Raw genomic sequence first — 26226 nt, 5'->3', positions numbered from 1 at the left:
GCACCAGCTAATTTAAAACCTGCTAACAAACCGATAGGTCCGCCAACAAGACCGCCAACCACTGCACCAGCTAATGGTATCACAGCTGCCTTGTACTTGGTAGCCTATAATAAAATCAAACTGAGTCAAATGAAAAAAAAAATTTTGCTGAGGAAGCAAACAGATAAGTTCAACAATAGGACAGAGCACGTGTCTAAGTTTTTCCTGTGTAATAAATCCTGCGAAATTAAGAAAAGCTAAGGGCAATTGAACTACATCAAATAAAATATTTATCTGTCGCAATTCTTTTTTAGACGTACATTCAGAAAAATTTGAACGTTTCTTTCCTGCATATTAGGCGAATTAAAGTTGTTTTACGTGCAGGGGGGGATTAAAGTTTTTTTACGTACAGGCGCGAATTAAAGTTTTTTTTACGGGCGGAGGCGGATTAAAGTTCTTTTACGTACAGGCGCGAATTAAAGTTTTTTTTACGTGCAGAGGCGGATTAAAGTTTTTTTACGTGCAGGGGCGAATTAAAGTTTTTCTACGTGCAGGGGCGGATTAAAGTTTTTTTACGTGCAAGGTCGGATTTAGCTATTCTGTACTGGTGTAAATACTCCATTAAATTTGTCTCAAAAAATCAAGGTGTATCACTGAAGCCTGTTTCTTCTAGATTTTACGCCCAAAGTCTGAACAAATCAGGACTACACCCGTGCGCACGCCCTCGGCGTATAAAACTGGTTTAAGAGTACCCCTTTCCGCGCCCACGCCTGGGTTCGATGGTCTTGCTTCTGTCTAAAAATACAAATCGCCGCTCTTTCGTTCTTCAAAATATAATTAATCTTTTGTGTCGGTGCCGGGTTTACTATTTACACCAGTTCTTTTCTGGTGTAAAACGCAAACTGTACGATAGAACGATCCAGGACTAAGATGTAGGTAAGCATCGCGTAGACCTGAAAGCAAAGCGACTTTGGGTGGCTGCATTAAAGAGGAACGTAATCTTAGTGAAGCTTTATAGTCGTTGTAGCAAACAAAATTGGTTTCCCTTTTTTTACATTATTTTGCAATATAACGTCATAAAACTTAAAGAAATTTTCTTGAGAAATAGTTATCTGCCTAATTTTTTAGATAAAGTCATCAAGAGATTTTTTGATGTTTTCCACCATAATAAAAACGTTACGGACACTTAAAAAATATGTTTCTATTTAGGCATTTTATCATTCCGAACTAGGATTAAACTTCAAAAACTAATACGTGAAACATTAATGCTGTGAAATCACTGATATTTTCAGGACACACACTCGCAAATCTTCTCGGTTTTAAAGACCAGATATCTAAAGATCTATTATCTAGTATTATTTATAATTTTAAGTGCGGTGGCTGCAACGCCCCCTATATTGGAGAAACGTTAAAGATTTGAGTAGGCGAGCACACTGGTGTGACTTTTTTAACAGGTAAGCCATCGACATTAACACACCATTTGGCAATAAAAATCACCTGAAGCATTGTAATCACATACCATCAATTAAAAAATTTCTAGGTTTTGGCTCATGGGAATAGCCGTTTCGCAGTGGAGAATAAGGAAACCTTATTTATCTAATGAGTCCGAGTTTAATAACATCACCTCAGCACCATTATATCTCTTTTATTAGCATATCTATTATATAATTTGTAAAAAAATTGTGATACTTTAAATTTGGTGTATGACAACCGAAACGTTGTAGATTGTGCTGATTATTTTTTTCTTTTTTTTAACATTTTTATATTAAATTTTTACATCGTAAGTTGGATTTTTTGTTGGATATTCCAATGTGCATGTAGATAGTTTACGAAATGTTGCTACAGCTAGTGAGAGACAATGAAAGAAATATAAACACAGAAATATTGGTTCGCAAAGAACAATTTTCAGTCAATTTTGTGGCAAATTTAGCTATATATAATTTCAGGTTTCGTATTTTACGTCTTCCATACCGAACGCGTTAGGCAAATTATTTGTTTTTCTTAGCTTTATAGGCTTTCAGTGATTTCATTTTTCATAGAAAATTGGCTATAGTTCTCAAATAATGTTAACTTCGCCTCACATGTTGATTAAAAAGTTTATGATTTTAAAATACGTTTAAAGTTTCGCGAAACCCTAACCGTGACTAGTTTAATAAAAAACGGTGCTTGCTTTTTGATCGCTGATCTCGCATTTCTATATAGAAAATGCCAAGTATACATTTAAAAATGGGTTTTATACTTTTTAGCAGCATAGCCACGACAAAACAACATTTGTGAGTTCCAGGGTATTAAATATACACCTTTTATACGCTATGCTGAATAAAAACTTAAAGGGGAACTCCAGTAAAAATCACTTTTATATTTTTTATTTTATACGCACTCAGAAAAGCATAAGAAATCAAAAAAAACTTACTTCACTTGTTTTCCTTATTTAAAATTGTTGTACTAGCATTCGCATATTCAATTTTTTTCTCATAAAAAAACAGAGAGGCGCGATTTCATTTAGGACTGGACCCGATTATAAATAATGACACATCACATCGTGCAGAAAGCGAGCGCAGAGAATGTTCATGTTAAGACCTATAGCTTACATTAAAATCGCGTTTTGTATGTAATTTACGTTTAAATCTTTAAAAAATAGTTAGTTGCTCTGCGTTTCGATGTACCAATCGATCTGAGAAGTGCAAAGAAGTCAGTTTTCACAGAATCCCGTCTGTAAAAAAGAAAGAACTCAGACAAAAATGGCTAAACAAAACAAGTCGTGCAGGTGATCTACCAAGCGATCAAAGTTTTTATGTATGTTTGTCGCACTTCACAGATAGTTTTTTTGAAAGAGATCTCCAGGAAATAAACTTCCATATTAAAATAATGCCACTTCGTAAAAATGCCATTTTAGCCAATGAACGCGATCAAAGTTTTGAAAGTCTTGAATAAAAACATTATATAACATGGGGATGAGATATAATTAGGACAAGACAAGAAATGAAAATTGGTCTATTACTCTAACAGATCATGTATTCTCATTCCCGTTATCACTGTGACCAACTTCCTCACGGGGCCTGTTGACAAAAAATTGTCTAATGTCAAAGGATGGTTCTTCTTCAACAAGTGTGTTTTTCGCCCTTTTTCTTGCCTCTTCTTTTTACCCACTGGTGGCACCGGCGGTTCAGGTTCAAAGGCCTTAACCATAAAGGACCCTAACATTTCTTCGTTTTTTGGGTTCGACGTAAAGTTCATTACATAACTCTTTATATCGTTCCGTAACTACAATCATGTTCATAAATTATTGGAAAAACGGCTTTTGAGGCTTTTTTCAGAGTTTCCCCCTCTCCCCCTACAGTCAGTGTTGATTTTGTGTTGATTTGTGCCCCAAAATGCTGCTGGCGACTCTGGAAAAGACCTCCAATCAACACTGAACAGTGGGGGGAGGGGGGAAGTGGTTTTTCCAAAACTATTATGAACATGATTGTAGCAAATTGAAAAAGTCCCAAGTATACGAACTGAAATTTTACAAGGTATTTCTAAGCCTCCTTGCATTAGCGGTGATCGTCGGTAATGAGTTCAGATTATACAAGCAGTAACTTTAGCCGTTCTGTCAATGATAAACTTCGTTATCCGTGATATCTCTCTTAAAAGATGACCCACTGTTCTTCCATTTTCATCACAAGTTTTGACGGCAAACATGTCATAGTGGTTTCCACATTTGAAAACACAGCTAAGAATCTGATGTTCTTGTGGTTGCCAAATTGATCTGTAAAAATGAAATCCTCTTACGTCCGCAGAAAATTCAAAGATTTTGAGGTATGATACCATAACTCAATCAAACTCGTAACGCAAAAAGAAAATTATAAAAAAAATCAGACAGGAAATCAGACTGACACTACCCGTAGTGTTGCAACATGTCTATAACAAAGAAAGTGAAATTTCAAATTAAAAGACTGGTTTCTATTATCGCTACTGAAGAACCTGTTCTTGTTAAGCTGTTGATAAGCTCTTGATTATATATTACATATCCAAGGCTTGTATAACACTTGATGAAATGTAAAAAAATCTTGAGGCTGAACAGCAAAGATGATAGTGACATTGTAATAGAAATGATACTTCATGCCACCTGTATAGCGGAGCAGGTATACATATGAATAGTAGAAACCATGTCAGCCATACCAACTATTATGTGTTAACGACCACTTTCGAGTTTCTTTTGCCGTTATACGAAGTTGGAAGAACATCATAACAGCAGAGGTAACAACATGTCGATGATACGCCGTCTTGCAAAAGCAAAAGAACGCCAAGAAAAAAATGAACGGAAATCTTTGCAGACTTCTACGGCAAAAGAATGCGAAGACAACCAGCAACAAAAATTAATTACCTCGCTTCCACCTCAGCCGGTATCTGGTTTAGGATTACTAGACTACGAAGCAGCTGTTCAAACATTTCGAAAATGTCAGAGAAAAGAGGAAAATATAAATTATACAGTGAAATAGGAAAAATACGCAAGTGAAAACGGAAACTCTAAAGCTATTACTCACTTTAAAAACAAATTTGCTGCGCTAAAAGAAAGCACTGTTAGAACATTCAAAAAGCAGTACCAAGAAGAGCTGAAGGAGTCAAGATTTTGAAAGCTAAAAGACGTGGAAGACCTTTGCTCCTTGGAAATATCGATGCGATGGTGCAAAAGTTTTTAAAATCAACAAGATCGCGCGGTGGTGTAGTTAACTCAAGTGTCTCCATGGCTGTTGCTGATACTTTGGTAAAAAGATATCCGGAATATGAGCTGGAACATATTCAATTTAGAAACAGATCCTGGACAAGAAGTATTTTTAAACGTATGAATTTTGTTAGAAGAGTTGGAACAACCGGTAAAGTTAAAATACCAGAAGGTGCGCGAAAAGAAGCAGAGTTAACGTTTACCTACGGCATTGTTTCTAAAGTTGAAAAGTATGAAATTCCTCCATCGGTGATCTTAAACCTGGATCAAACAAATTCGAAGTATGTGACAGTCGGAAAAACGACAATGACAGAAAAAAAATACCAAGTAAATCCCGATTGCTGGCTCAACTGACAAAAGAAGTATGACAGGTACCTTCACTATTACATTAGAAGGCAAATTCCTACCAATGCAGTTGATATACGCCGGGAAAACGTCTCAAAGCCATCCAAAAGTTGACTTCCCTGATACCTTTTCATTATCTGCTAACCCTAAACACTATAGTAACACGGCCGAATCTATAAAGTTGATAAAGAAAATCATTATCCCGTATTTAGAAAAAGAACGCAGTTCCTTAAATCTTTTACCAACTCCTTAAGCGTTACTGGTTATGGATGTCTTCAGGGGGGCAAATGACGGACGATGTTTTGAATCTTTTAAAGGAAAATAGCATTTTACTGGTTAGAGTTCCTGCTAATATGACACACTTATACCAGCTTCTTGACTTGACCGTGAACGGACATTTCAAAACTTTCATGAGAAGCAAATTCTCTCAATGGTAAAGTAAGCAAATTTTATTACAGCTCGAGGGTGGTGCTGATGTTCAAAGTGTTAAAGTTAATGTTAAGTTAACAATCATGAAGCCTCTGCATGCGATATGGCTTATAGAGTATTATAACAAGATGTCATCTCCAGAAAGACAAACTGATGCAATTAAGTTAGGAATTTCTAAACTTCCTTCACTTGATCCTTTTCGTGATATTGATATGTTACCCGCAGTACAGACGTTTACAAAGTCACTCGCCTGATGGTACCATAATCGAAACTCACTCAGATTCAGATTCCTCGACTTGGGAGGGATCAGAAGAAGACAAGTATGAAAGAAACGTGTTTGATCTGTTTGATTAAAAAATTAAAACACTGTATGAAATTTGGTGTATCATGCTGTGTAAAGCTATAAAGCAAAGGACATTCGTGTTTGTTATGTTCGTATAGTAATAAACATCTACTTTACCAACTCTTATTGAGAGTATATTTTGTTTGTTGTTTTATGTTACATCATTGAAATTCACTTCAATATTTACCTATGGCAGTGGAGAAGTTTCGATTTTCAGCCGGTATAGGCACATTTGTAACGTCAATACCATTATTTAGGCAAAAGCTGAGGCGAGTTTGAAAGGTTGTACTATCCCCGCTTGATCAAAACTAAAGGTTCTTCCGCTACCTTATTGATTATAACATTGACCTTTTTTGAAAAAAAGCTTCCTTTTACAGATGTCATTATTTGAGTAGAAAAACGTACTTAAAAATCATATTTTGTTTTCCTCAACTTCGTAACTCTATGAAATTCGCGAAAATTGAATGTCGCGAAAAAAAATCAAGGCAACGAATCGCGAAAATAAAAATCGCGAAATTGTCCCAAAATTTTTATCGCGAAATTAAAATGTCTCGAAAATTTCTGACTATAACGTAGAAAGATGTGAATTGACTCAATTTTTATTGTGTGCGTTACATGCCAATCATTTACGACTTCAAAAACTTGACTTTGAGTTTCGTTCAATGTTCGATTTTTTTCATGGAGTTCGTCATGGAAACTCCAGGTTTACTAACCGATGTAAAATTGTTCCCAATAACTGGGACGTTTTCGGTTTCATTTGGAACTTTGTCAACGCTATGGTAATTTATAAAGCTCATCTCATCAAAAACATCGTCATTTACTTGTTCAGCGAAGGAATCAAGATTATTTACATTCGTGTGAAAATTTATCATTGCTTCTTCAACAAATTCACCGAATGTTTCGCATATTCTTTTATTTGTATTCATAATTTCCAATACACCGTTTTTCAATAATTTCTCTGAGTAAGTACAGAGTTTTCACTTAGCAATTCTACTTCCTGGCGAAAAGGATAAAACATAAGGAGCAAACGATGTGCATACACTTCTGGATTTTTATCTAGACTAGGCACATAGTACCTTAGAACACACTTTTCCTTTCGTAAAGACAACATTTCTTTTGAGGACATAAGAGGTAGAGCTTTCGGATAAGAAGGTTCCACGTGAATATCAGCTATTATTTCCTAAGTACTTCTAGTTAGCTGTCATTTTTATCTTCTGGTTTCGGTTTTATTTTCATAGAGTAGCTTGACAAGAACTTAGTATACCACATTTGTTTTAACATAGGCTATCTCCTTTTTTAAATTTTTGATTTGGTCTATCCATGTATCTATCCCACATATTCCGTTTAAAAATATCAGTACTGTTTTGTCACAAACTTAAAATCTCTCCCTCGTTACGACATACCCTATATCTCTTCTCAAATCACCAGTTTCTAATGCTTGCGATTCTGCTTTTTTCATTGCTTCTGAAGATTCGTCTTCAGCTTTAGATAAATAAGCACACATGTAAGACATTGCTTTATAATAATCAAGTACAGGCTGAATGTCTATGTTAGCTTCCCATGCCATCAAGTGTTCGGTAAAATAATTATTTATAAAACAGGGATCTGGAAGCCTTCGAAATTTCATTTAAAATCCATTATTAGGAGATATGCTCAGTGCGTTTTCATACTCTGTTGTTATGGCTAAACTTTAAAGAATTTCTTCAATTGTACTTGGTTGGGTATAATTAGGTTAATCTGGATGCAGAATATTGTTAATCTTGGATTCAAATTTGAATCTATGTAAAAGTTTTTACTTTTTCTAGTATAGTCTTCCTTATCTTTAATTGTGTTTCCCTTTTTTTCTTAGAGAATTCTTGTTTTTATATTTACCACAAGATTTGGAATCAGAATGTGTTTGATATGTCGAAACTAGTTTGTGAAGAACGGGTTGTTTTTTTTACTAGGAAGCTGGCATTTAACTATGTTATCCACAAGGGCAATATATTCTTCCTTATTATCGCTACGTAAAATCGGTACATAACAACCCATAATAAAGAGTGGATGTGTGAGCTACCTCTTACCAGAATTAAACTCCAATGGCGTAGTAGTTTACCCTAACGGTCCGTTAAAAACTATGGCTTTAAAAAAGGTCTCAACTCGGTATTGCAAATGATTTTGCTAAAAAACTGGATTACTGTTAAGAATCTCGGTTCGTTGATAGTAATTTAGATTGTCGATTTCTTCTTCGGATATGTCATTTCCTTGTTATTTAGTGATGATTTTAACCAGTCCATTCCATCTAAAATCTGCACAAGACAAAGTCATAAAAAAACGTTGGAAATCCTAGCTGTTTTACCATAGCCAAAATTTCAAAAAGAAATCGTTTCCAATATGCAGGAGTTCCTTTCAACGTGTTCATAAACGTGAGAGAGTCGCCACTGGTTACCGTAATTATTCTAATTTAACGCGCCAGTAAAAATAATTATTTTAACCGCCCCGCAAAAATAATTAGAAGCGATAAATTACAAACTTTTGAGCACGGTCAACCCGCGCAAATAAACTAATCCGCTCAAAAAAAATTTTCCTTAATTTTTTTTCAAAATAATTTTTTTACAAAGCTATTTCTTCTTGTTCTTGTTTGCCTTCGTTGCACGTTCCCTTGCATCTTTGTACTCATTAAAAACTTTCGCAACAAGGCCTGGTAATTTTTAATGAATCTCTGAATTCTTCGACTTGAATATGTACAAGGCTGGGAGCTCCATTCCTCCTTGAGGAAGGTTTTTTAAAAATTTCTTCTTCCCAGTTATTCTCACAAAAAGCTTACCACCATTCGTTATGTAAAAGTACGTAATTTTTGACAAGAACTTTGGTACGTGCCCCACAGTTACACCGCTGTATTTCAACGCCAACGCCATTGCGTATCTTCGACAAATGCACCAGGTCGTGTTTCATGGCAGACTGTTAGCTTGCTGTCCACTTTCGCTTCCCATTCACTCTGGTATACATGATGGCTTCTGACACAACAATCCGTAGACAATTCCTTTTCTATCATAATGGGTAGATCGTTTGCATTTAGCAGAAGTTCTCTGAAGCAAATCTTTGACAAGTTTTCCATGTTGTGTAACGATGAATGTTGTGTTTCGAATGTAAATGAATTTTTATGCTTCGAATCGAATGTTTTTCCGTTTCGAATGTCTGGATTTTTCACATGTTTCGAATGTTGCGATTTTTTGATTTTTTTCTCGCTATTATTCTCATCAGCTTTTCAAAGCAAGAGACACGTGAAAATGGCTTCACAAACTAAGATTCAAAATTATTTTAATAAACGGCCTGCTACAAGTGTGTCACTCAAACAAGTGAAGATTTCAAGTTTTCTGAAACCCGTGGATGAAAGCGAAATGGATGATGTTATTTGAACAGGAGGAAACTCTTTTCCTGTGTTTATGATTACTTTGACTTCTTTTTGTATCAAACATGTTAAAGCCTGATGTTGTTTTTCGAGACGTTATAATGAACTGTTTTATTATTTTTCCTTAGGGACCTCAGGATTCCCACCCCCTTCAAAGAAACGCGTCGTTGGTAGACCATCAAAAGGTACTCCGGTCGGAACAGTTTCAGCATTTGATGGAAAAGTATCATGACTTCCACGAAATTGTAAATTTCACACAATGTTATGAGCAGTTATTACACGTTCACTTCACGTCACTTGCATCGCTCAACCCTGACCCACCTTCCAAAACCCGGAAACGCTTCACCCAAAAGAAGAAAGCAGAAATTCGCTTGCACTATTCTGTTAGTGGCAGCTTTGCCAACACTGCACGGGCATTTGATATCAATGAGTCAACAGTCCGAGGAATAGTCAATACTCGCCCGCTACCCGATAACAAAAAGCTATCCAGCAAATGTAATCTTCCTGGAGCTGGTAGACCGTTAACTTATCCTGCCGAATTAGAAGATCAACTGTTAAAGTGGGTTTTTGTTTTACGGGATTTGCATTTTCCAGTTTCAGTAATAAGCTTTCAAGAGAAAGCGAAGCACGTTGTCCAACCTCACAATCCATCATTCATTGCCATCAGAGGTTGGGCTCAAAAATTTTTCAAGCGACACAACCTTTCGCTTCGTGCTCGTACTTCGATCCTTAGCAAATTTTATCAGGATGCTGCGCGTTTCATGCGGATTGGAAAATACCCTTTGTCCCGATTTTAAAGATTCCGCCCCGCGTGGTGCTGGCGGAAATCAATTAATTGCGGTTAAAAAATAAACCCTAAGTATCACAGGTTAATGGAGACTGTTCTATCATTGAATCAACAAAATTTGGACTTTCCCAAAGTTACAAAATTTATATTACAGTAAAAGTTGCAGCTACAATCCTGAAATATAATGGGAATTTTATTTTAGTTTCCATTTTCCCATAAAAGTCAATGTTAAAGATCGTATTGGCTTAGTTGATGTTTGCAGAAGTACTCCAGTTACCTAGAGGTAAACAACATTGACTTTGGGAGAAAGGGGGAACAGTTAAAGGAAATTATGACATAAAAAACGAAATATTTTTCCAGGGTTGTAGCTACAACTTTTACTGTAATATAAATTTTGTACCTAAATGCATTCAGCATATGAATTATTGATTAATAATTTGTTGTAGCCAACCGTATTAGGCTAAAAGTAGCCTAATATAGTTGATATGCGCCGGGCAGCAGCTACAACCCCCAGATGTAGCTAAGTAAAAATCAAATTGGTGAAGATAACACAATAATGTTGGCCAGGATAAAAAGCTCTTATATAAAAATCAAGAAAAACCTTAAAAGAATAACAATAAATAAGGCAAGAGAGGATATAAAAAGGCGAATAATGCATAAAACATCTGTTGATTCTAGCACAATTTCGCTTCTCTTTACCTTCAAGTTAATTATGGATGGGAAGATGTTGATTCGGGGTTGACACCCATTACGACTGACAACTTACCTGCTCCCATGGCACTTCTGGAACTGTTGTTTTTGCGTTAACAATCGATGTAAGTGTAAAAAAAAATTTGGTGCACAGACTTGTGCAAATGTGTAGATTGTGCAAAAACCGACGCCCGTGACGAATGGTTAGATTTTGCTTAATGATATTTCCATTTTCTATAGTATATAATATTTTTTCAACGTTTAAAATACTTTTCAAAACCTTTTTTTTCGCAGAAATGGGCTTTTGACTATCATTTTACTATTTCTAGGGGGTTACAAGCACGAGGTATTGTTTCTGGAATGACAATTACAATTTTATATCAGTCATTGAATGTAATGGTGTCTTTTAAATCAGGCCAGTAGTGATCCAAACAAATAATAAAAACTAGAGGGCTTTTTGAATACATTCACACAAAAATGAAACAAGTTTTATGTAAGCTTTACCCCCTGATTTTCATACTTTTAACGTCATCCAGGGACAACGCCCATAATAGAAAAACATGCTACTCAGTTTTTTTTACTTCTGACCTATGAATTAACTCATCTCAATCATAAATGCTTCTAACAAGCCTGTACACACGAGGGACAAAGTGTCCCCCCACTTGTAAGTATATATCATCCTATACGGCTCAAGTCACCAGTAATGAAACATTAAACGCTAGGTTGAGTGCTTAAGTGCAGGTAACCAATATTGTACAAATGGGTTGGAAGCTTTAGTACAGGTATACGTTGTTTCTAAAGATTCAGTGGAACGCTTACAATGATAAAGCTTTCCTGCGGTTGAGCGTCAGTTTGAGCACTTAGGTTCATGTAAACCGTGCCGTACATCCGGAGGAAAACAGCATGTGGCAAATTAAGTGAAGTCAAAAATAGACGTCCAAACCTAACACTAAACATGACCAACTTCCAAAATCAAAACAGTCTTACTCATAATGGCTTCATCGGCATGCCAAGACTGTAAAAATCTTTAATTGGTTATTCATAAGAATAAGGGCTTGTGATTGACTAACTACATGCGAGTGATCACAACAAAGTCGGTAAAAATATATCGCATTTGATATCTGTAACTTCAAAATTAGCTAACACGCTTTTAATAGGTAGACAGAATACAGCTATTATTAACACAGAGAAAGATGAGGTGTGTAAGTAGAATTAAAAACAATCCTACATACATCAACCCTTCCTCCATAATAAAAAAAATGAAACTGGATACTTTCACATTAAACATTCTTTTTTAAATAGACACAACGCAATGGAAATATGTTAATCTTTTTTGCTGCCTGTCATATTATTTTGTAACAAGTTGTTCATGATAACAAAACATTTTTAGGTGGACAACTTGCTTTCCTCACTAAGCACTTCTGCCTAATTAATGATTGTGCAATTTGTCTGATACCATAACAATTATTTCGCTCGTTAACAAGCTATCTTCGAGGATATCAAAATCTATTTTTTATACGAAAGCTTAGATGCAAACGAATGTGCCAAAGCAAATTCCCGATTCAAATCTAGGAATAAACACAAAATAATTTCTCAGAGCAAACCCCAAATTAAAATCACCCACTGGATACAAAGGAAGTGTAGCCAAATCTTACCTTCCTAAATAATTTGGGAATTAATCATGTTTGTTTGGGTGAGTATAAGACCATTCTCCCTCATAACATTAAAGAAGAAAAGGGTTTTCCCGATAATAGTCATGCGAGCAAAAAACGATAGAAGTGCCCAATCAAAAACGCGGTCAGCATTCTGACCGCAGCAATTCATTTGTGAGCCAGCGTAATTTTTTTCTGGGTGTTATGCTAAGTGTCCTGGCTAAGCCATCGTGTCTTATGTGTCTACGTATGGTTTACACATCAGCGAGGAAGAGGAACTGAGCTGATAATTTAGGCAGGATCGGTATTTCTAAAGCAGCCATTCCCAATCGGAAAAGGTTATCGTCAGCCAACAAATTAGTTAGCAAAATGTTTGTTTTATTGTTACTCAACTAATTACCTGAGCCAGTAGCGTAGCTGCACTGTGAACGTTTTTGTGACTATCATCAACATTATCTTCAATAATGTCCACATATTCCTGCTGAGCCTAAGTGATAAAAAACAAACAGAAAATAAGCTAAAAAAAGTTAAAAATAATAAAATTAGATTCGACGAAATGAGTCGACGAAATGGTCGAGTTACAAAAACGGGTATTAAGCAGGATTTTCACTACGCGTGATATTCCACGCTCAGAGTTCAGCGCAATGGACGTCTCCGCTACGCCAAATACATTTTATTTTCACTTGGAAAATGGTGCCAAAAGCGCCATTACAATGTAAACAACAAAATAAAGTTCAGGCTAAGATTATTGATTGTTTATTATTGATTATTGCAGGCAAAGATTATAAGCTTTTAAAGTATTTGGCTTTGGAGAATAAACTAAAGGGTAGGAAATATAAAAATAGATTCTGGGTACGCCAAATATACCCAGAACGAAAGCAGAAGAGAGAGTTTCATTTACTGATAAAGGATTTAAAACTATATGATCATAAACGGTTTTTTCAATACTATATGTCTCCTTCTGATCTTGAAACATTACTGTCTTGGGTAGCTCTTCTTGTTTTAAAAGAAGAAGCAAGAATGCGAGAATCCATCAAGCCAGATTGTGTTATTATGAGATACTTTAAGTTACTGGAAATTAACATTGCCTAAAACTGCGGAATAAGTCCAACTGTTGTGGAAAGAATTATCCTCGAAACATTTGGGGGTCACGAAGAGCTACCGTAAACATAAAAAATGTAATGGCAACTGTAGCTCAGGATTTGATAAAAAATTAACGAGACTCTGCATCGCGCGCTGGATGTAACACTACAGAATGAATGTATTTTCACCGTTTTAGGTTTGTTATTTCTCTTCCTAGGAAATAAATTCTCTCACATATCAGTCAAGCAGTTGACAACATATAAAAGATGATCAAAGAATTTCATCAGTTACACTGTACTGGTTATATTGTCATGACTGAGCATCCTCAAACCCATTTCGTGAATATCAAAAAGCATTAAGTTGAGTATAAAGTGGATAATTGACTTGAACGGTATTATGGGGAGCTTTCAGGCCAATATAAATGAATTCGTAATAGCTATACTTTCTGAGTTTCAGAATGATGGGGCGATGACCCTTTTCAAAGAAAATAACAAATTTACCATATAACGAAGAAAAATTACATTTTTCTATTGACATTTTTTGAGCAAAGTCATTTCTACACAACCAATGCACATGCTAAGAAAATTTTAAATCAAATGAGCTTGTCATTATCTTTTTAGGCCAAATGTTGATAAGCTCGACCTGGAAAATTTTCATAAGTAGGGTTAATGCCTGGCATTAGACTACTACTTAATTCATTCTGACTACTTAAACGATGTCTGTCTTCCTTAAATAATTAAACACACAGCCTATCAAACATGCGAGATAATCCGTTATAGTTTTGGTAATATTAGCTTCTAACATATACTTAAATTTTGTTATTCGACGGAAAAACCTCAAACTGTTCTTGTCTTTGATTGGAAGGAAAATAATATTTGGCACAATCTACATAGCCAAATTAATGTTACAGGAAAGCTTAAGTACAGTGAGAATCAGGTCTGGCAACTTTAATCCTTGTTGGTAGAGCAAACGACGAAATTTACGACATATCCAAAATATATCTTTCAGCAAGCTTTCGCCAACGCCTTTAGGTTTTTGAATTCTGTCTCAATCTTCAAGAGCAGAAATTACGAACCGAAGAAAGAAGTGTCCCTTGATCCTAAGAAAGAGTTAGTCCTTGTTTTACCTTTTTTAGGAAAAATTTCCTTACAAATTAGAAAACGTTTGCACCGTTGGTTTAACCAGAAATTGGCGCATTGTGTTAAACTTATATTTTTTTCCAAGAGGAAGCTACGTAGCTGCTTTGCCTTAAGGACAGAATGCCCGAATCGTTACGCTCCGGACTCGTTTACTGCTTTTAGTGTAGTGGCTGCAAAGCCACTTATTATAGCAAAACAAAACGCCATTTTAAAGTCCGTATGTCTGAGCATTTAGGTATTTCTGCACTTACAGGTAAACGCGTTAAACTTGGTCCCCAGGCCAGTACCGTTCTCGAACATTTGATGTTTTGTAATCACTCTCCAGCATCCTTTCACAACTTCTCAATACTTGCAGAAGAGTCTAATGATTTTAAACTTACTCTGGTGGAGAGCTCATTAATTGAGCGTGACCGTCCAATTTTAAATAACACAGTAAAATTTATGCCTTTAGAATTATTGCAATAGTTCTATTTTCTTTCTATTATATCCTATTATGTTTAGTATTTTATCTCTAACATGTAAAAACTTTAATCCTTTTTAGTCAACCACAGCCAGTACACTAGACATAAAACTTTAAATGTGTCCTTACAAAAATTAGTCCACGCAAAGAAACCTACGACTGTCAGCTCAGTAAACCATTTGATGAAATACTTTTGCACCACAATTAATAATATTTACTAAATTAAGATGTTTAAAATAAAGTCCTGTATTTCGATACATATGTTTCTTCTGTGTGCTAATCGTTGTTCTTATTTCTGAAATTCTTCTGTGAACACCTATCAGCACTGATCCAAAATCGTTATAAAAAAGATGGTCTGCTGTATTTTTTGATATTTTTATGTGCAAAATCATAATAGATTCACCGTTCTGTTAATTGCGTTTCCAATAAAGTTATCAATAACCAGAGTACATCAACAGAATAAAATTGTAACTGACAAGGAACGGTGTGTATTAAAAATAATAGTTAACAAAAAAAATTATTTCTGAACCAAAAAAAAACCTTCAAACCAGCTGAGTACAAAACACAATGAACTGTCGAAAGAAGTGTGGCGAATTTGTCCTAAACTCTAAAGCGATAAAATGCAATATGTGTGAAGCTAGAAATTGCAATGTACAATAAATGTACAACAGTACTGTAAAAAATGTAACTTAACATCGAGGATCGCATATCTCTTGCGACGTGATCAAATAGTTAATAGATTTTTTTGCCCTAAAATTTAAGTTGAAGCTACCATAGCGATAAGCAGTCTCGATGCATTTTGATGTGTTGAATGTGATTAAATATCTCTTTTTCATTTTTAATAAAGAAAGGCTAATGCACTTTTTAGTGACTATGAAATTTTAGGACAAAAAAGTTCTTGCTTTTGTGAAAATTGGTTTTATATAACTACTTTAAAAAATTCAAAGTCTCTATTCTTTACATATGCCGTCAAATTTTCATTGAATGGATAGTAAACATTAGAAAAATAAAACACGCTTAACTATGATATATATCTTACTAGCTGGAGGGGCAGCGTCGAAACGACGGGTTAAGCCACAAGTAAAAGTGTTACCCAACGTTGAACAACCAGTGGAGCAATTAATAAAAACCGAAACTGTGGTATACATTCAGGTGGAATGCTCTAGTAGAAGTACAATCGCACACAACATTATGGTGTTTCAGGTATAATATATATTACAAAAAAAAATTTTCTGCATATTTAGCTGAAATAAAATATCATAGCAAAAACAGCTGGCCAAGGTTTTTTATTTTTCGAAAAATGTTCCCAATGAAAGTTCAAAAATAAATGTTACTCCAGGCTGAGTGCTAAGTACAGGTAAACAATGTTACACACCCATATAGGTACAAACCCTTTTCCAAAAAACTGTATTGCAACTTTGATTGAATAGAAACACAGGAAACAGCCCATCGTAACATTGGGCTAAGCGCTTAGTAAAAGTATACTGTATTGCACATCGGTAAAAAGGCTACTTGATATTTGTTAACTACGTAACAAGTGTAAACAAAAAACGTACATCATGTGAATGAAAACTTCATGTAATGCAAAATTTTCTTACGTTCTTTACGTTAAAATAAAGTCCTTACGCCAAAAAAATGTGTGTGTGTGTGTGAATGTAGCTTTACATTTATCAGTAAAGTGGAGAAGAAAGATATCTTCTAAGTTTTTTAATTCCTGTATATATTAAATTCATTATATTTTATGAAGGGATTATTTTTGTAAATTGTGTATATCTTTCTGCGCGAAATCTATTTTATTTTATTATTTCTGGAAAATATATTGATAAAAGGATAAATTGATAAAGTATAAATACTTTGAAGGAAGAAACTTTCGTAGGAAAAACCTTTGCAAGTCGAAATAATCGCGAAGTCAAGGGAAGTAAATTTCTATCAAGAATTAATTTTACAAAGTCTATTTTGCAATTTTGGCCTGAAATCGCCAGATCTTGAACAATAAACACGAGTCTTCTCTTCTACCGGAGACTGTAAGAACAACCTGGAACAGGCTAGAACAACCTAAGGACAAGCGTAAAATATCTGAAAACAACCTAAGAGATGCGAAACCACTGTGCTTGTCATGTTGATCAAGTTAGAACCACCCATAAGGATATGCTGTGTAAGCAGTTTAATTCAACTGAAAAAGAAAAAATATTGTTGGAAAAACTTTATCAAATGAAACCAAGAAAAGACAGTTTAATCGCTGATGATTGATGTGGATGAAGGAGATTTTTCGGACGATGAAGCCGACAACTTTGACTCTCTACCATCCGATGACTCTGTAGACCTCGAGTAGGAGACGACATTCAATCAGGTGAACCTTCGGGTTTACCTGATCAGCGCCCAGAGCGTCACTGAGTTGTAAGTGGATTATCAAGGTTCTATGTTGAGATTCAACATAAACAAACATGAACGTTCCCGAACTGTAAAAGGAAGCGAAAGCACTGGAGATCCGTAACTACTCAACTATGAATAGGGGTCCTCTTCTCAAAGCGATTCGCAAGGTCAAGTACAAGGACGCTTCTACACAAACAGACGGCCCTTATTGCGAACCTTGCGTCACACTCGCTTGGGAGAAGAATATCGATGAATATTCAAGACAGCTCTCCGAAAAGCAGCAACGTGTGGTACAAGATGGTGACCTCATCATCGATCGATATACTGGAGAAGTACTCTAAATCGTCTAGTATGTTGAACAACACACTAGATTTATGAATAAGCAGGCGGCTCCTCTAAGTACCGCTGACATACTGCGCAGATTGAAGTTTTTTCAGAAGCTTGTCCTTCGCCTCCTCACGCCCTTTCGCTACAAGCTGCATACGTTCCCGTTCATTGATAGAGTCCACTTTCTTCTTGACACACTGTCTGATCTACTCCTTCAGCACCATGTACTTTTGCTTTTCCTGCATGATTAGGCTGAACTCGTAGTCGTTGATCACACCATTCTCCACGGCTTTCGAGATCAAGTCAACGATAGAGTGCAACTTAGTCTCCGCTAGTAATCTGATGCGCTCATGCTTCCTACTCTTTGCACCCAACCTCTTCCCGGCGTTCCGCAGACCCGCTTGTCCCAACCCTACGGCAATCGTAATTCCACCCATAGCCACGGCCAGTGGTACACCGATTCCTGAGAGTATACAACCAATGCCAACACCGGAAGTTATCACACTTACCGCTAGTAGCCAGTGATCCATATATCTAACCCACGTATCATGCCTTTTGAATTTTTTAGCGAGTTTGTCCCTCTCCCTAATCTAGGCTCGCAAGTATTTCTCCACTTCTTCGATTTTCTTCAGTCTGTAGACTTGTGAACTATCATCCTGCCTCTCTTACGCAGGTGCACTCGGTACGCTCGGATAAACCTTAACAATGTCCGGCATTTATTCTATCTATCAATAGGTGCATAGTTATTCCCACGAACAAGACGTTCTTATCATGATGATGTTCATCCGTCAACATGAACTCCAGCCTGTCTGTTGAACCTTTAAGAGGAAGGTAAACAGGGTTATCGAAACTCCACGTCAACATATCTCCCCAGGCAGTTACCTCTGTGGTCGGTAGGGTGGCAAGAGTTTTAGATTTCTCTCCGTTAAGCAGGCAGTCATCCTCATCGAGCTGGTGACAAGTGAGTCTCAGCCGCTGGTAGACGTCAGTCTTGTAGAAGCCGTCATGGTCTCCCTCGGTAAACATTGCTTCGATATGAAGATTATAACCCATAAGGTCCAACAGTGATTTATCGACTATTGCAAAGTACCCCTTGCTAACCCTAACCCTGCACACTCCATTTCTGAATACGAAGAACTTGATCCTGTTCCTTGCTTGGTCGTTGACTATGGCAGCGAGATCCTCGATCCTATATAGACCCTTCTCGATCGTGATGAGGGCTTCAAAAGCCCCAACATTAAAGTTCCCATCTTCGGTCGACCCAGACACCGCTTTATGAATCTTGATATTGTTCTTTTTTTGAAAAGATTCAGCCACGCAGGGCGGATACTGATCGATTTTAGAGAGATCGTTGTGTCCTGCCCTAGGTAGTCCCCAAATATCGTAGGGTTCTCTATATCTGTAATCTACAGCTGTCTCATGTTTCTTTAAACAAACATGAACATTTACTCATATAATCCGAGAGCAAAGTACAAGTCCAACAGAGGTGAGTGGCCTCTCGGTGTAACTAACTTGGAGCATCAAGACCTCTACGCGAGTACGACTCAGCATATTTCCGTGACCTTCCTACAGTTCACTAAGTACCCCATCAAAGTTCCCACTAACCTATTGACCGATCCTGTGAATGTAAATTGGGAGCCTTGGATTATTGGATCCACTTAGGCAGAAGGACAATGAAAAAATAGGTTGTTTTTGATGTTTTGCTGACGTCGGCAGTGCAGTGCAGATAAAAAAAATTGGCTAAATTTTTTTATTCTATGTATGTTATGTGTAGAGGTTGAAACGCTAGTCAAAATAATGTATATATGATCATGTGCTTTTGATGGACGGTTAATGAGTAACCTGAAAAACCCCTGTTGCCTTCATCGTATAGATTTTGAAACGCTGATCAAGAAAATGTGTAGGATCATGCACTTTTGACGAACAGTTGCAGAGATATAAGGGTTCGAAGGCTTTTTGATGACGTCAACAATCCGTCCATTCCAAAAAAGATTTGGGGACCCAGATTTGAGAAAATTACCTAAAATGAGAACAGGTGGTCCTTAGTGACCCACGCGGTAAAAAATGACTGACGTCACCACCTCGTTTCCAAGTTATTTGGCCTCAAAGTTTTAAGTGCACTGTAATGGCTTCATTAATTTAAAGTAATATATTGACGTTAAAGTAGTGAAATTGAGGTCGCGATGTTGAGTTTGTTGACTAGCATTTGAGACATGCATTTTTCGACACTTTAAAGAAAAACAAACATACTCACTGTACATGTACATACACTCTCTGTACTATTATAGAGACTAGTGGATAAGGCCGGCGGAAGAATCCACTCAGGCAGAAGATTAGGTTTTTTTGCACGTTTTGCTAACCTCTTCAGTGTATATACAAAAATAAAAAAAAGGCGAAATGTAGTTTATCTGTTGCCTGTAATGCGTACAGATTAAAACGCTGATAAAAACAATGTATAGGATCATATGTGTTCGCAAACGGATAAGGAGATGAAGTGTTTTAAAATTTTAAAATTTTTCAGACGTGAGTAAAGTCCTCTAAAATACAAAAAAAAATTCTTTAGAAATTTGCACTGTAAAATCCACTTCAAAATCCATCAATACACAATATTTTTTTCCTAAAATTTGTTGACATGTTGCTCCCAATGTGAAGAGCTTGAACCGCTAATCAAAATAATGTATAGAATCATGTACAACACCAACAATAATAATGAAGTCAGAAATAACACAACTTAAATATTTACATCCTATAAAGTGATTACGTTTGATTACGTTGAAAACCTTTAATATTTTAATCAGAAGTGCTAAAAAACATCAAATTTATATCTGGAAAATCATTTATTCAATTGCATACTATCCTGTTCCCCAAAAATATACACAAAATGTAAAAATTAACTGGTTAAGAACACACAAAAATTTTTCTTAGTATGATGATCTGTATTGACCTTTACCAACCATTTTAAACGTAAATGTCAAAAAAGAATAAGGAGTAAATTTTGAATCAACATAGATATTATTTTTGGAAAACATAGTGTATATTCCATCCTCACAAAAGTTAACACACAATGGAAAATAGATCGGTTTTTGAGGAGCACATCCAAATCAACAAAAATCAGTTCATTTAACATGTTCTATATTGCCATTGCCCATAAATCTTCCACAAAAAGGTTATGAAACACATCAAATTATATAAAAATCAGGCATTTCATAAAATATCAAACACAAAAGAGTTTTAGTCAGAACAATTAGTAATTTTTTCATCATCACCAAACACAGTTAGTACTACAATTTTAAAATTATTAACAAAAACGTGAAACCATGGAATTTTCTTCCAGCAAAAATGACATCACATAAAGTTTAGTTCTCCCCAACAAAAGTTTATAATACGAATAATATAAAAAAGCCATTAGCTTACACAACAGCCTACAGTGGAGTCCAATTCCACAAAAATTTGTTTATTGCATATGGTCATTTCCACATAAATTTGCACAAAATTTTCAAAAACAAGTTTGCAACACGAACAAAAAAACGAACAACCATACCATTCTCTCATAAATCAAAATAAAGTCATAAACCCACAAAAATTTCTAATCAAATGTCTACAACACACTGTAAAAATAACCTGGCAATTTACATGTTGGCTGACAAAAGTTTAACAGGATGTCAGAAACAAAACAATAAAATAACACACATGCTTTAAATTCTAAAAAAATTTATTCCACTTGTCATATTGCACGTGGTCCCCTTGTAAATTTTACAGCAAATGTGAAAAAATTATACTCTATGGGCATAAAAATACATCACACTATCCTCATAAAAAAGAAAAGTTTGGAAACTAAGGTAGCTAGCTATTGATAATTAAAAAAGAGGAATAACAACATAAGTCATAGGTTACAGTTAGCCATAGGATGTGTCTTAGCTACTGTTAGCCTCCAAGGCTAAAAATTAAATATACTTAAACTGGGGACATTTAGCTAAATCTAAAGCTAGCTATTTATGCTTACAGCTTTATGTAGCATTTTGAATTTTAGGACAAATACATTAGTTACGCGGCAGGTATGTAAACAAATATGCTGGCTAGGTGTTTTTTTAAACGCGTTTTTGATTTTTTTTTAAGGGATCGTTCTTTTGGTGGTTTTTTTTGGTCACAGGAGGACACCATATTTCGAAAGTTAGCTGTTAAATTTATTTCAGCAAATCAAATTGAGTCGTTTTCATCACGTGATGTAAACAAAGTAAACCTGCTAGCAAAATGGACATATTTTTTCGGAAAAATAGATCATTTAAGGTGCTTTACTGACGTCAGCATTGTATATACAAAACTTTTGTGGCGAAATTTAGTTTATCTGTGTTAGCCTGTGATGTTTAGCGGTTCGAAAGCTGATAAAAATAATGTATAGGATCATATGTTTTAGAAAACGCCTAAGGAGATATAAGGGTGTGAAAATTTTGCTGACGACAGCAAAGAGCCACAAAAACACCCCAAAAATGTTTTTTTAGAATTTTATATACCTGATGCCTTCATCGAATAGATCTTGAAACGCTGATCAAGAAAATGTATAGGATCATGTATCTTTAACAAACGGTTGCAGATATTGGGGTGTGAATGTTTTTTGATGACGTCAACAATCCGTCCATTCCGAAACAGATTCGGGAACCCAGGTTTGAGAAACTTACCCAAATTGGTCCCAGGTGGTCTCTAGTTACACACACGGTGTGTAATGGCTGACTTTCAGGTGACGTCATGGCTGACTTTCTGGTGACGTCAGTCATTTTTCACCACGTAAATCAAACTGGGTAAGTTTCACAATTGCTTATCGTTAATGAAACTATATAGTATTGAACATAAAATTGTCTTTGTATTAGGATTTATTATTATTAGGGATATACGTATGCAACTTTGAAACCATGTTCTTAATCCCTTACTTCCAAAAATTTTAAACTAATTCAGAAATTTGGAGAAAAAGTATGATTTAGGGAAAGTTTGACAGGATTTTAATAAGTATAAAGTGCTATAAGCAACGTCTTATAAGCAACCTAAGGATCAAATTCTTTAAAAACTGCAGCAACTTGTAAGCAATAGCCAGCCTGTAGTCAGTAAATATAAAAAAGGACAAACAACATGGATTGCTAAAACAACAATAGTTTCCTAGGCCTTTCTTATTTAATTTTCTTCCTTATTTTTTCATACGAAGGTTGTTCCATACTATAACAGGTAAACTAAAGGTTGGTTTGGAATAATGCAAGCAAGCATGTGTTTTTGTTAATCCAGTTCATGTTTTAAAAAAACGTCTGCCCCTGCGCGTTCAATTAAGATATTTTTTCAGTTGTTTTCAATTACCCTTGTCAAAATTAAAATAAGTGCCCCCATTCAAAGTCATCAAATATCAAACTAAAGGCCCATTAACACTCAAAAAAATTTTTCTCTGAAAAAAAATTTTCCGATTTGCACATGCGCAGTATATCAAAACAAAAATTTTCACCTTTTTCTCTGTTTCGCGAAAAAAAAAAAATTAAACCAATCAAATCGACTTAAATTTGACAAAATGGTAGCTGAAATTGCAAACAAAATTAGCAGTGATGAATCTTCAAGGGAAGACAAAAAGATTATAAAAACAAGTTATTTGTGAAGCATGTGAAGTGACAACAGAGAACTTGTAGCCTTGGACAACCAAAAAAATGTCATATACAAGTGCGATATCCTATTCGTTCTGCTAGATCCCTTTACACCAACCACCGTTGCATCTCCACTATTATCACCTGTATCTTGTTTTCAACAACGAATTTCTGACATTGTAATTCGTAGCATTGTTTCCAGCATTGTAAGTCCTTCAGTTTTAAGTGCCAAGAGAGTGCTGAAACTTATGGCAAGGCCTGCTTTGGTCATAATCGATTAGACAACTTGGGCTGTCAGAATAAGAGTTGTACTTATTTTAAAAAAAATTCTAAAATAGGGCGGGAGCATTTAATCAAAGGGATGCTTAATTAAGAGGGGCAGTTAATTAAAAGGGGTGCAAGTTTAAGTATTTACAGTAAATGTAAAAATATATGTTCGACAAAGAAATACTCACATGTACTTCAGCAGAAAAATCGTTAACTAATCCATTTAATTCCATTAAATCCTATAAAAACATGACAAAGAATTACACATTACATACACATAAACTAAACCCACCAAACTCTGTAACAGGATGTTCACACCTTAACAAAACCAAAACTACTGACTTCCCTACATAATTTCAGTTATTTTTCCTAACAAAAACCAGCATAAAAGATCTTGTCAAGAATCTTATCAACTCTAAAAGATCTTGTTCCAGAAAGATTTACTAAGAAGATTATTAAGTAGTCTTGGTGGATCTTTTGTTCAATATTTCTGTCAAGACCTTACAAGTTCTTACAAAGATCTTACAATGATTCTGAACTAGTCTTGACTGTTGTTCTAATGTTCCTAGATTTTAAAAGTTCGTCTAAAAATCTTACAAGGATTTGGAACTAGTCTTGACGAATCTTCCTTCTTGTAATTTTCATAGAAGTTCTCACAAATATCTTACAAGGATTCTGAATTAGTCTTAGCAGGTATTCTTGTATTTATTTAAATCCTGATGGCGATTGTGAAGTAATTAGCTTAATGCTAGATCATCTAAGATCATGTTAAACACCTTGTAGCTGTTCCAAGCTATACACGTTTTTCATACGAAACCAGTGTATCAGAAAACTTAGAAATAAGCAAAATTTTAAAAAAACGTTTAAGAAACCCAGCAGGATGAAAAAATTCCAAATATTAAGAAAACCATTTTTATAAAAAGAGAAACGGACATTCGCAATCATCTTAAGCCCACTCTTTCTATTTTATCTCTGCACATTCAGGCAACAGGTGGCACTTAAAATATGAAAAAAATAAAATAAAAATACAAGTCAGGCGCAATTATATACACCCTTTTTTTGCAATTCATTTTATCATGCACACAGTGATTGGTAAGAACTAAAAACAGCAGTGTGTAAGTTTCGTAGGGACGCGTTTTGGTCATTTTAAAGCGAAACACAGCAAACAACAGTAAAGTCTGCTAAAAACTGAAAGTTATTTTACATAAAGAATACATACTATTAACTATTAACGAAATTCAGGTAAAAAAATTAATAAATACAAAGTACTAGCACAACGTTGTTTTCAAAACTTTCAGAGCTTCTTTCCTTGTGCGGTGTACTTTCATTCTCCATTTAGTAAACATTCACACGAAAACGAGTCTTATCTAATATGCTTCCATCAAGTCTGTACATTTAAAAATTAGCCCCTGGCTATAACAATATTATTGTTGGGTTAGGGTTAGGGTTAAGACAATAAATAATTTGTTTTTGGATCGTGTACCTAAAAGGCAACATAAGTCAAAGTATGTGTGTATCCTATAATAAGTAATGCATAAAATAAATTTCTTTTTTCTTTTTCTGGCTTTTTTTAAAGCATTTTTGGGTGTCTTTGATTTTAAGGCAGGCGAAATAATGAAAATCATGATGGAGAAACCAAAAATTTACTGTATGTACGACGTGAGCGGCACAATAGCTCCTGATAAGAGAAATATGTACTCAAGCTAAAAATGGCATGGATTCAAGCAAACTCAGTGTTCAAAGTCATAAAATTATAATTACTATACACTGTAGCCCTTCCAGCATTCATAGAAGTTTCAAAAACGATTGACTTCTGAAACAGTGCGGGAAAAGTGCTCTTAAATATTGTGCAGTGTTAAGCACTTTGTTGCGTGCCCTTTAAACAGACAAAAGATTGAAGTGGATCAGCTTCAAACATTAACCTACCGTCTATCCGATTTATCATAAGTAAAGCATGGTGCTCAGCATACAGCATATAAATTTACCCTGGTCATTTATTCAGGATTTTGGATTAGAACAGGGTTCAGACACAAATGCTGCTTCCAGGGTTTTTTTGTAAAACTACATACTTTACCCTGAATTTTGCTTTGAAAAGTATACTTTTTTCCAGGATGACTATCGATTTTGCTATGTTTTTCCCTGAGTATAAAAACTATTATTGTGAGACAAAATTACAATCACGACAATATATAGCAATTATACTAACTGTTTGCATCTTGTTCCGGACCCTGCGCGTGTGGCGTTTTATCAAATTAACGTGGTCTGTGTACTAGGTTGTGGATGGTGTATTTGTCTTCTGCCTTTGGCCGTTTCTGCCAATGTAAGTCAAAAAGCGACTAGAATTCGTATATTTTCTGTTGATTTGATTGGTCAAATCGGCTGATTTGGCTGTTCTGGTTGGTTGTTGGGTTTTGACTGACATTCCTAATTTCAAGGTCAGCCAAAAGCACTATTACTTTTAGGCGAGTATAAAATTTTGTAAACATAGAAGAACCGATACCAGTAATGTCATCTTGCAGACCCTTCAGTGGCCAAGATCTCTCAGATCCTTGATAAGGTTAATATGTTTGCCCTTGATTTTATTTTTCTCGTTAAAACATGGCTGCAGAGAACATGTTTGAGCTAGTCTGTTTAGCAT

At 35.4% G+C, this 26226-nt stretch overlaps 1 protein-coding gene across 1 annotated transcript in view; it reads right to left on the bottom strand.

Annotated features, from left to right (window-relative positions):
- LOC130641631 (uncharacterized) overlaps positions 1-26226 on the bottom strand; it is a 59764-nt gene that overhangs the window by 19393 nt on the left and 14145 nt on the right. Inside the window, exons 6-7 of the mRNA XM_057448512.1 lie at positions 23777-23827; positions 12725-12811 (exon numbers count right to left, since the gene is read on the bottom strand). Coding sequence (XP_057304495.1) covers positions 12725-12811; positions 23777-23827 — 138 coding nt within the window. The remainder of the gene's footprint in view (positions 1-12724; positions 12812-23776; positions 23828-26226) is intronic.

This window comes from Hydractinia symbiolongicarpus, chromosome 4 (genome assembly GCF_029227915.1).
Source record: "Hydractinia symbiolongicarpus strain clone_291-10 chromosome 4, HSymV2.1, whole genome shotgun sequence".
Lineage (NCBI taxonomy): Eukaryota > Metazoa > Cnidaria > Hydrozoa > Anthoathecata > Hydractiniidae > Hydractinia > Hydractinia symbiolongicarpus.
The sequence above is the reverse complement of the archived record's forward strand: the minus strand, read 5'-3'. Positions and strand labels throughout refer to the sequence as shown.